Here is an 11,897-nt window from a genome sequence, read left to right on the forward strand (position 1 = left end):
ACATTGGGTGAACTAGAGCTGTCAAATGTTTGTATGCTAGTAGGCCTGATTAGGAATAATAAATATACCTGTTCATGCTTGGGCCTACAAGGTACATTGCCCAATTGCTTAAACGGTGGACAATGATGCAAGGTCTTAAATTGATGAAGACTCATTAAGCTCAATTGAAACCCCGACTAGACCCAACCGATTGACACCCAAAGGATGACCCAAGAAAATTCAACACTAAAATATACTTTTGAAAAACCAGGAGATATGAGAGTTGAGAATATCAAAATTGTTATTTCTATATTGTATTCCTTTGCACAGTGTTTGGTCACAAAATGATGCAATAGCAATAGATTAATTTAACAGCATCCACGTTCCACTTACTTAATCTTCGATCTGATCCACAGAAAAAAAAAAAAAAACCTTTATGTAACAGTGGTGGAGGTACGGATTTACACCGAGTCATTCACTCAAAAAAAAAAAAAATTTAATAACCGCTTTTGACCGATTTGAATCCGTAATCTTCCTGGAAATGACCGATTCATGAGTTGCATGTACCCATGTCGATACCAATTTCGTTTCCTTGAGTCTTGGCCGCCATTAACGAAGCTCGAAGCCTGAACTCCAAATCAAGACAGAATTAAGGGATTAAAAGTAAACAGGAAAGAAACAGAAAGCTATATATATATATATATATATATAGAGAGAGAGAGAGAGAGAGAGAGAGAGAGAGAGAGAGATGTCTAAGTGATACATAGAAACCTGGTTGAATCATTAATGGGAGCAGAGATAGAAAGCTTTTGAAACCAACCTAATTACCTCGTTTTGGATCTGCAGGGTAGGCAGCTTGTAATGTGACATGATCACCACATTCCCCGGTGTTGGACATCTTTATCAAGACCGGCGAGTGTGGTGATCATGTCACATTACAAATAAGCTCCAATTATTTCTTTGAAACCCAGGTTCAAATCGAAATCTCAAAATTGCAATCGGAATCGAAATCGAAATCTGAAACTATGCATATATACTGTGAAACAAGACACAATAGTATTATATATATGAATCTGCAGCAGGTTTTAATGAGACATGAACACCCCACTTGCCGTTCTTGGACCATCTTTTTTTTTTTTTTTTTTATCAAGGACGATGAATGGGGTGTTCTTGCCGCATTAAAAGCTGCCTTGTGATCGGAAGGTGCTGCTCTCGACTAAGGGAGGCTATTAGCTAGTAGCTAGGCCCTATATATATATATATATATATATATATATATATATACGAAGCTGGTAAGAACAACCGATCGAAAGAGGTTGTTATGGGAAGTTTTATTGCCAAGGAAGTTAAGATTCTGCTCAGCCAATATCTATAAACGGTTATATAGAACAAAATTTGGAATAGCTTTGAATTTTATTTTCATTTCTAAGCAGAATTGCATTCTAACCAGGTCATCAAACGGTTTTGGATCTGGCCCATTTCGGGCTTAGAAATAAAAACTGCCTAGCACAGTTGGTGAGGGGTGCATTAAGCCCATGTTCATTAAGGAGGACTTGAGTTTGAGACCTGATTAACAACCAACAGGTTGACACCCTGACCCAAGGACATTCAACACCAAGTTATGCTTTTGAAAGGGAAAAAAAAAAAGACATAAAGTAGCTCCTACCAATTTTGTTCAAGAGAAATTCCATTAGAATCCACCAACGGAGGGCAACTACTCTGCCAAAAGAAATCCACAAAACAATGCCCCAATTGATTGTGATAATGGATGTTGAATCAAATCTTCTTTGAACCAATATGTACTTGAATAGTTAACCAGCCTACATGGTCACAAAAATACAAATAGAAATTCAGGAAACCTTGATTCTTGAAAGAATGGCCTTACAGTATAGTATTGACCTTATTTAAGAGAAGAAATTAAATTACAACAAATCAATGATAAAATGGTTTTATTATTGTTAGAACAAACACTAATAAATACGAACAAAAAAAAATAAACACAAATATCCACAATACAGAAATTTAATGAGGTTCACACACCAATGTAGTATGCTACGTCTTCGGACGAAAAAGAAGAAGATGATTCACTATGTTGGAATAAAAATTACAATTGAGATCTTTCTCAAGAACATTCAAATCATAGCAAGAAAACTCGTCAGAAACCTGACATAGAAAACCCCTTAAATTTTCCTCCTTTTTTTCAAATCTAAGACTAAGAAGATATGGCATTGTAATCTGGGCCATCAAACGGTTTTGGAGTTGGGGGTGGGTTGAATAGACTCTGGCTATTAAAGTCTGTGGGGGTGGTATAACAAATATTGACCTGGGCCCATTAATGCCTATGGGCCCCCAGTAAAATCAAGTTAGGGATTCAAGAACTGTCAAGAACTATTTTTTCTTGCTCAAATCCAAGAACTTCATTAAAATCCCAACATATATTTCAATGGAAAATAATGGACCGGCCTTTAAAATGAACAATTTGGATCTCCATTAACTAGGACACCAGCCAATTAGTCATTTTAGCTTATTGCTTGTACATTAGGTGACCTAGTTGTGTCAAATCTTGGCCCACATTGGTTGGGCCTGATTAAGCCAATAGGTTAAAGCCCGACATTGAATGGATCAGTTATTAAATGGCTCGGTGTTGTGCCAAACCCGAGTGCTAACCCATGAATAATGTGGCTCAATGGGTGTCAGACCATCAAGGACCGGGCCAACTGACATTGTGAACTGTTCATTTAGATCCCATTTAGCTCGATTATAACCCATTTATAACCCATTCATAACCTGATTACTATGAACCCAATGATGGACTAGTAATCAACTAAGCTGAATAGAAGTGTGTCCATGCCTTGACCTATGAGGCCCAATTATCTAAATAATAGGTAATGATGTTAGACCTTAAATTGATAAAGATCATTTAAGCTTGATCAAAACCGACGAAGTCCAATCAATTGACACCCCTAAAGTGATCCAAGAAAATCCAACACGAAATTAATATGCTTTCGTAAGAGAAAAGCATTAGCAGCTCCTAGATACAAAAATATCAATTTTTATCTTTTGTTAATAGGAATTCCATTACAATCCACCAACCAAGTGGGAAATTACCCTCCCACCAAATGAGCGACCCTAATATAGTTAGTCTCCCTTGTTATTCAAACAATTTTCATTTTCCATATGAATTTTAATTATGGATTTCAAAGTTTTCTATCTTCTAAGACTTAGATTTAATAAAAGCATATTTAGGTTTAGAAGACAAACTTTGCTTATCATAATTTTAAAAGTACTCTTATGACTAGACAAATTGTCTTCTAGTTAGACTTTGAACCAAATTTTGGACTAAGAATATATAACACTTTATGGGTTTATGCCTTGCATAACGTCATACTTTTACCATTCATGCATGTAGAAGGGAATTTAAAGAGCATTTGGTTGGGTTTATTACGTTTTCTTTTCTCGCATTTTATTTATTACATTTAGATTCACCCAACCTAGCACCCGAGTGAGATAATAGTTTTGAAAACAAAAAGACTTTTATACCTTTATTATATTTTGAACTAAACCCTACTAATCTAAAGACCATTTTACCCTTTACATCTTCAACCCTATAACCCTAAACTCTCTGGATCCTTTTCTTTCATGTCCGGCGAAGGTGAAAAGAGAATATTCTGGCAAAGGTGTTTCTGTTGGTTTGGGAGATTTTTCAGAGGAAGGGGAAGTAAAGATGGAGAGAGGAAATGATCCCTCAATGGTCCCAGGTTGGTGGACCGAAGAGAGCCCTGGCTTTAGATTTAGGGTTGAAGATGAAGAGAGGAAGTGAAAGAGTTACGGCTCAGGTTCAGTATACATATGCCCGAACTGCCAAGTAAACTCGTCGGAATCTGGCCGGAGATTCCGTTGCTGTCTAGGTTCATTGTCGACAGAACCCGCACTCTCCCCAATGACTCCGGTATCTGACCGGAGATCTGGTTCTCCGACAGATCTAAATCGGCGAGTCGGTGGATGTTCGTGATCGAACTCGGAATCGGTCCGTAGATCTGATTCCGACTCAGTAATGCTCTGCTCAGCGTCGTGAGCTTTCCGAAGTCGCTAGGGATCTCGCTAGAGATGCGATTGTTGAAGATCCAGGTGCATTAAGCTAGGAAGGATGACTATCGAAGAACTGCGAGAAGCATTTGAACTAGATCCAGTATTTAGTCCTCCGATCCAATGAAGAAGAAATAATCGAAAATTCCTCAATTTATAGGTCAACGACCACAAAAGATGGATCTCGTAATTCCAATATCAAACAAAAATCAGAAAGAGATACAGAAAAATTGAATCTTCAAGAGGAAAATTACAAAACAAAACAAAATGATCCATCCAGATAATGAAATCAAATAATTAGATACAAATGAAGAACTGAAAATTGAGAGAGGAAAGGTAGGTAAAAAACGAACTGGTTTTAGGTTCGGCAAGATGGTTCCACAACCCTTGGAACTTAGAAGCCTCCTGCTCCTCCACTGATCATCAAGGTCCATCCTCACCCATTTTCATCATCTCTTCACAGGTCCTTGTCCACAGAAACATGTAAAACTGATATAAAACCATTTTGATCAAATGGGGTGCCGCCCGGCGAGAGGTTTCACCGTGAACAACGAAGAGGCCAGATAGATGTAAATTTCCCTAAAAAGAATGGTATAAAAGTCTTTTCCATTTCAAAAAAATAACACCACAAGGTTGGGTGGGTTTAAGTGTAATAAATGAAATGCGAGGGATGAGAACATAATAAAGGCAAACACAATGGGAGATAGATGTAAATTTCCCTAAAAAGAATGAATGGCCCTAATTATACCTCCTATGAAAATTTTAATGAAAGTGATTGATCATTAGAAGAAAGCAATTTATAGTGGCCATTTGCATGACAACATTAGGAAGTAAAGCAATTAAAACAGCAAGTTTCAGGTTTCAATTTTTGTATTTTGATTTCTTTTGGTAGAAGGAGATTTATTCATTAATAAGATGTTTGGATACAAAGGAGAAGTATTACAAATCTCGTTTAATCATGAAGTGGAAAATGGTCAATATGTTTTAAGTGCACTGGTAAGGTTTTTGGGCTAAGAAAGTGTTCACACTTCTGAACCTAAAGTCCACGGTGGCCCATTTCAGATCACATAACCCTTTCTAAGGGGCTTTCACTCTACTCCAAGGTTTCTGCCTGGCGACAGATAGCTTTTCTTAGCGGTTCTCACTCTGACACCAAGTTGCCTCTTCCGCATGCGAGATACGATCCTGAAAGAACTCAACTTCATAAATTGACTTACAGGGTGAGGAATCCCAAGACTATATTAATCTATATCAATTCTCATAAAAAAGTCAATGTGAGATCAGCCTCATAAACTGATATAGGATCGTAATAATTCTTGTCATATTAAAATATATGAGACAATAAGGATTTGAAATTTTACCAAAAAAAAAAGATTTGAACCAATCACAACCTTAAAAGTGATGGACAACAAATATAGCTTTTACCAGCCGGCAGGGCCGGCAGTCCGCAGCGCGGTGCGCATCATCCCGTCTTCATCGTTGGGAAGGGAATCGTCACAAAAAACAGATTAAGATTGGATCAAAAATTCTTAATAAAGTTTCAATTCTCAATATAAAACCTTCCTCCATATCCTTAATGCAGAGGGTATAGAGAATTTTGTTGCAGAGTAAAAATGGCTATGGATGATCGGTGGTCACTGAAGGGAACGACTGCTCTTGTTACCGGAGGAACCAGAGGAATCGGGTTCGTATTCCTTCCCCATTTATAACCCTTCTTCAAATTTTCTCTTCTTTTTTTTTTGGGTTTTGATGAAAATGTATGTGATATCTCTATATTCCAGATATGCCGTTGTCGAGGAATTAGCTGGATTAGGGGCAGCCGTGCATACCTGTTCTCGAAATGAAGCCGAACTCAATGGGTGCTTGAGTGAATGGGCAGGAAAGGGTTTCCAGGTTACTGGGTCGGTCTGCGATGCTTCGTCTCGACCTCAACGAGAGAAACTCATGGAGAATGTTTCCTCTGTTTTCGGTGGCAAGCTCAACTTCCTTGTAAGTTTTGTTTTCTCTCCGTTCTCTAGATTCTTTGGGTTTACATAACAGGCATTAGGAAGTGATATGACATAACACCCTCGAAGAGAAGATTTTGATGGGAGAAATGGAGAACATATGATATGATAATGTTGAAATTCAACAAGCCACCGAACAGAGTACGGAAGTAACTAGTTGAGTTCTCTGTTTCTTGTCCCAGAGAACCATAACTTTATCCAAATCAGTGCTTATGCCATCACTAAGATTGGAAGCCATTGCATGGGAAGGAGATAATTCAACATGAAGACATCAAAGCATCTTTGAAATTTGAATATCTGTGAGTCGTAATTCTTCATTAGTATAGAGAGAGTACATCAGTTCAAGATATGCCCCATTTGCTCTCTCAATAGTCTTGGGAATCCAACAAGCTATCTACCATATCTCGAGTTGAATGAAACTGTTGCCACCAGTTACGGGGTTCTGAGGCTAGGATGCCACCGTCTCATTCTCATATTTGAGCAAATACTGCAAGAGGGCCCAGAAACTGGAAAAACACTAGTAGAAAAAAAAAAGGAACACCTAGAGCATTCCAGGAATAAATCAAAACAGTATTGAGGATTTAATGCTAAACAATGTATAGTGCTCCTCATCTAGGTGCAGGTGAGAAACATGTTGGTGTATGATGTCTTATATTCTATCGCAGTTTAATCCAGGGAATACTGGTGCAGCACCGAGACAGGCAGGACGGAGGTCCCGCTAGTCGGTTAGGGGGCCGTGGGAGTTGCAAGGGGGCATGAGGCCCCCTGCATAGCAGGGGGTGTAGGAGGGCCTTGAATTTTTATTTGAGGGCAATTGTGTACTTTTCAGATTAGGGTTTTTTCGCTATATATTTGTAGCGAGGGTTTCTTTCTCTGTAATGCAAGCAATACTGAGAGGTATGAGGACGAGCGTTGTAACCCTATTCTCCATTGATAGTGAAGCAGGATCTCATCTCACCGGGGACGTAGACAACCTTGCCGAACCTCATAAAATCCGTGTGCATTGTTTGTTTTGTTTTTCCATTATCTTCTGCACCGTTTTAGGGTTGCGTTTCTACAAAACATATACTATTGAAAGTAAGTGATCATTAAGACTGTGAACCTTGTGCTTGTGAGTTGAACAAATTTCAACTTCCTACTTTATAGACCCCAATAATTGTTGTTCAATATTTTTTTGATACATTTTCTTCTTAATCATGCCTGTGAATTTTATTTGTGAAGAAGCACCCTTTCAAGTAGTCCGAGTTATGTGTTACATACGGTCTAAATGATCTCAATCAACTCATCCCAACTAAATGGATATTATGTTTTTAAATAATCTCACTACGATAGGACTTCAGGATCTGGGAGGGGAAAATGTAAGCAGCCTTACCCCTTGCTTCACAGGAGAGGCTGTTTCCAAATTTCGAACTTGCAACCAACAGCTTTCATTCTAAAAGAAAGAATATATATATATATATATAATAGTTTTTTTTTTAACTATAAGAAACACAATAACATAATGGTGTTTCTGTTTTTCCATCCTCAAACTTTTGAACAAGTAAAGGAATTTTATAACAATGGAGATAGCCCAACCAAAAAGTGCGATTATAACAAAAAATGCTGCAAAGTCCCATAAAACTTTATGCGAAGGAACCATGCACCTGAAAAACCAGCTTGTGAGTTAACAATAGAGTTCTTATCACATACCACAACATTTAATGAGGGTGTGATGTCCCCTAATTTCTTATGCATCGCAAAGTTAATCTCAAAACTTTCTGAAACCTGCCAGACTTCAGCCACTTTGGGTAATGTTTGGACAGCTAAAATGCTTTAATTGGGTGAACTGTACTTCCTTAATTAGTCAATAGTTTTTGGATGAGGGATAGTACAGGTGTTTGTTGAGACCATAATCTTAACATTTGATGGTCCTGCAGTCTTACTTCTACCTTTGTCCTGTTTTTTCAGATACTTCTTAGACCTTGTCAGAAGGCTCCTCCTGGAGAGGTCTTTATAAAGAAATCTGTTGCCTGATGTCAACTATTATTGCAAATTGCAAGTGTCAGTAGTATCAAATTCCCAGTGCAAAAATGTCAGCCTAGCTGATGCCAAACCTTTTTTTTTTTTTTTTTTTTGTGAATATGCCATACTTATTTTATCTGCATAGAGTTGAAAGTCGTCCTCAGCCTTTGAACAAACTTACAGAAGCGAAGTAGTTTTACTTACATTTGTGGCCCCAAACTTAATATTGACTTTTGATTATTATACCAAGAGATGCTATGTGAACCAGCGGAACTATTTTTGTGAATAAATGGATATAAGTTTCAAGTGTAAAGCTTCTCATTTATGCCTGTTTATAAAGTAGTTTTCACATTTAGTGGTTCTTATATAAGTTATAATAGACATATAGCACTTTCCAGTTTTCTTGCTCTTGTTGTTCTTGTTACTCTCTCTCTCTCTCTCTCTTGATGAATAAAGGCTTCAATGCTTGTTTATTGTCTCTCTAGATAAACAATGCTGGTACGAATATAAGGAAGCCAACCATTGAATACACTGCTGAAGAATATTCAGCCGTGATGGCTACCAACTTGGCATCTGCTTACCATCTATGCCAACTTGGACATCCTCTTATGAAATCATCGGGAATGGGAAGCATTGTATTCATCTCCTCCGTTTGTGGTGTCGTGGCAGTTGGTACTGGCACTATTTATGCAGCAACCAAGGGTAATACACCTAAAGCTAATGCTATCTATTATCATCAATGAGAAAGTTGACAGTTGGAAAATTGTAGCGTTTGATTTGAAAGTTGTGAGATTAAATGTTTGTTTTTTTCAGGAGCAATTAATCAACTTACGAAGAACTTGGCATGTGAATGGGCAAAAGACAATATTAGGAGCAACTCTGTTTCACCTTGGTATATCAGAACATCACTTGTGGAACATGTAAAATTCTCTCATCCTCCTAGTGTGAAATTTTTATCTTATAATATTCAAGACCATAGTGTTAAAAGCCGAAATGGACCAGTGATCAAACCAGAGCCATATCTATTCCTGTTCTTTCTGGATATCGAATTGTTGTCATTGAAAACCAAAATAAAAAACCGGTTACTTTTCATGAACTATCCATTTTTCTGAGAACCACCCAATTTCAATTCACTAGTTTCCATAGTTGAAGATGAACGTACAGGAAATCAGTCAAGCCAGATCATCCTGGATACAAGGTTTAAATATTGCTTGTGATCCACTTCAAAATTACTGTCTATGTTTATGAAGTTTCTTGCATTTAAGGTCACACGAGTAAATGTAACGAGGACACTGTGGAACTTGGTCTTTTGGCGAACTTATTGAATGCTCTATGAATGCTCTTTTCTGTAATATTTTTTGGCTTTTGTGCGCTTGTAACCATGTGTAACATGTTCTGCTTAATGATTCTTTCATTTTGTATATTTTCTTGTAGTTGCTCAAGAACAAAGAGTTTTTGGAAAAGGTAGTCTCTCGAACTCCTCTTCGGCGCCCTGGAGAGCCAAAGGAGGTATCCTCCCTAGTGGCGTTCCTTTGCCTACCTGCTTCCTCATATATCACTGGCCAGGTTATCTCTGTTGATGGTGGAATGACGGTTAATGGATTCTACCCAACCCATGATTAGAGACTACAATCAGCAATTCCCACACCCCTCCGCTGTGCAAATCGTTTAATCTTTTAGATTTTCCTGGGTGGTTGTCTCTGTTCATGGAATGAAAAATGAACTGCATATATACTGTGATTCTGTTTCAAAATAATAATGCTGTCTTCTGAATAAGTAGGTTGTTGGCAGATGTAATGTGTTTCAACCCCAAATACTAGAATACAAAACATGTTGGTTTTGTTCTATGCTGGACTGACATATTACATCTAAGTTCAAGGAGTCGAGTTTCGACTAAAACCGGGTTGAAACTGTGCACATTTTGGTGGTCAAATGGTCGTATTTTGGCCTGAAACTTCATGAAAATCATAATTAAAAATCTCAATACACAATGAAACCTTTAAATTGTTAAAAAAGGCATTCAAAATGTTAGTTTGATTTCGCACCTTTGATTGGCAATGTAAGATGAACCTTGGCTGTAAATTTGTGATGATTGGACACTGATCTAAGCTCCACTTGATATTAATAGGAGATGGGATTTTGATTGATGCTGAGCTGTCACCCTCACCACTAGTTGGTCACTGATCTAAGCTCCACTTATTACTAAATGGATCACCAACATGGTAGGATTAGCATTCCACCTCCCACCACTAAAGTCCCTATCCTAGAATGCATTATAGCAATAGAAAGGTTGGTGAATGTATTCACAATCACAAATTTACCCTCAAGGTTTTTTCTTTTTCCTTTTTCACGAGAATTGATGGCTCTCTTCTAAGTTTACCCAGACCCTATCTCATGTGGAGGCTGCCAGGTAGCACAGCCAATAAAGGCTTTAGATGGTTGTAGCAAAGTCTTGGGATCGAATCCTACTCAAAGGTGGAGCGATTAATATGTGTGTGTGTGTGTGTGTGTGTGTGTGTGGAAGGGAGAGGGGTCAATGGGTAGGATGTGAGAGGACATGCACAAAAATCTACAGGACATGCACAAAAATCTACACATTAGCATGGTGGGCTTCTTTTCCCATTTTCCTTAGTCCAAACTAGGAATATGACCTGCCTCAAGAGAAAGTATCAATTAGAACATCAAGTCTAAAACTGGAAAACAATAGATACTAAACCTTAGCTACCAAGGCTAAGTGGAAAGAAGCAATGTCGAGAGAGAGAGAGAGAATAAACAATCGATCGGCAATGACTAGCTTGATAAGCCTAAGAGGGGATCACCTCCACGGTTCCACCCACGTATGTGCTACGTGTATAGTCTGATGATAAACTTATCCCTCCCACTGCCATTTAGAGTGAGTGAAAAAGACATTTATGGAAATAAAAAAGTTACATGTTATCACTTCATCATACATGCACAATTGCACATCATCCAAGACGTCCTAGAAAGACAGTCTAATCATCAAATGATTGATGGTAAAGCAATGAAAAGAAAAAAAAATAAAAATTATTTGTTTATTTTTAAATTTGAGAAAAAAAAATAAGACAGATGCAAAATTTTAAAATATATTTTTTTTTCCTCATTTCTTGACAATCAGACCTAGCCTAAAGAATGTTTCCAAAAAAACTAAGCCTATAGAACAAGGTCATGAAAAACTTCCAAAGAGCAATGTTTGGATTGATGTGTCTTTGGTTCTCTTCTTTCTTGTTTTGTCCAGCCTACCAAACACATCCTAGGTGAACCCATATTACTAATTAGAGTAATTTACATCCCCCTCCCCTGTAGTTTGCATTTATTCTACCCCCTCCCCTGTGTTTTCAAAAATTCCACATACCTCCCCTGTATTTTGACAAATTTGACAAAAAGTATGACTCCATCAAATTATGTCCGTTAAGCTTTCAAAATATTTTTTAAATACCGAAATCACCCCTATAAAATGTAATGACCATTATACCCATTAGAAGATAAAGGGCTATCTTCTTCACTTTCGTCTCTCACTTGTAGAGGCTAAAGCAACGGCTAGCGACAACGAGCGGAGAGCGGCGAGTGGCACTGAGCGATCGACGAACATCAACCACTTGCAATCATGTGACGGTCGACGACAGCGATTGGAGGCTGCGGCCTTGTCTGTTCAAAATACATTCAACAGGCTGCGGTAGCTCGATGAGTGGCGAACACGCCCACTTGCAATCGAAGGAAGACGTACGGCAAGAAGCGCAGTGACGGACAGTGATTGGAGACTGCGGCAAACCCAGGCTTTACTCTGTTGTTCTTCACACGGTTAAT

At 38.1% G+C, this 11,897-nt stretch overlaps 1 protein-coding gene and 1 long non-coding RNA gene across 5 annotated transcripts in view; one reads left to right on the top strand and one right to left on the bottom strand.

Moving 5' to 3' along the window:
• Nucleotides 1-256: 256 nt before the first annotated feature.
• Nucleotides 257-4,636, bottom strand: LOC122058074. The gene is made up of 3 exons (XR_006133672.1): nucleotides 4,419-4,636; nucleotides 1,646-1,799; nucleotides 257-605 (listed from the first exon to the last, which is right to left on the bottom strand). It is a non-coding gene; the product is annotated as an uncharacterized LOC122058074 (long non-coding RNA).
• An 848-nt stretch (nucleotides 4,637-5,484) lies between these two features.
• LOC122058072 (tropinone reductase homolog At5g06060-like) overlaps nucleotides 5,485-11,897 on the top strand; it is a 7,828-nt gene continuing 1,415 nt past the window's right edge. The window contains exons 1-5 of one of the 4 annotated variants that reach the window (XM_042620524.1): nucleotides 5,485-5,749; nucleotides 5,847-6,054; nucleotides 8,558-8,774; nucleotides 8,886-8,992; nucleotides 9,507-9,888. In XM_042620524.1, coding sequence (XP_042476458.1) covers nucleotides 5,679-5,749; nucleotides 5,847-6,054; nucleotides 8,558-8,774; nucleotides 8,886-8,992; nucleotides 9,507-9,695 — 792 coding nt within the window. In that variant the 5' untranslated portion in view covers nucleotides 5,485-5,678 and the 3' untranslated portion in view covers nucleotides 9,696-9,888. Of the gene's footprint in view, nucleotides 5,750-5,846; nucleotides 6,055-8,557; nucleotides 8,775-8,885; nucleotides 8,993-9,506; nucleotides 9,889-11,897 lie in introns of those variants that run through there. The other 3 variants (XM_042620526.1, XM_042620525.1, XM_042620523.1) reach the window with 3 other exon arrangements.

The sequence above is a fragment of the Macadamia integrifolia genome, chromosome 12 (assembly GCF_013358625.1).
Source record: "Macadamia integrifolia cultivar HAES 741 chromosome 12, SCU_Mint_v3, whole genome shotgun sequence".
NCBI classification, from domain to species: domain Eukaryota; kingdom Viridiplantae; phylum Streptophyta; class Magnoliopsida; order Proteales; family Proteaceae; genus Macadamia; species Macadamia integrifolia.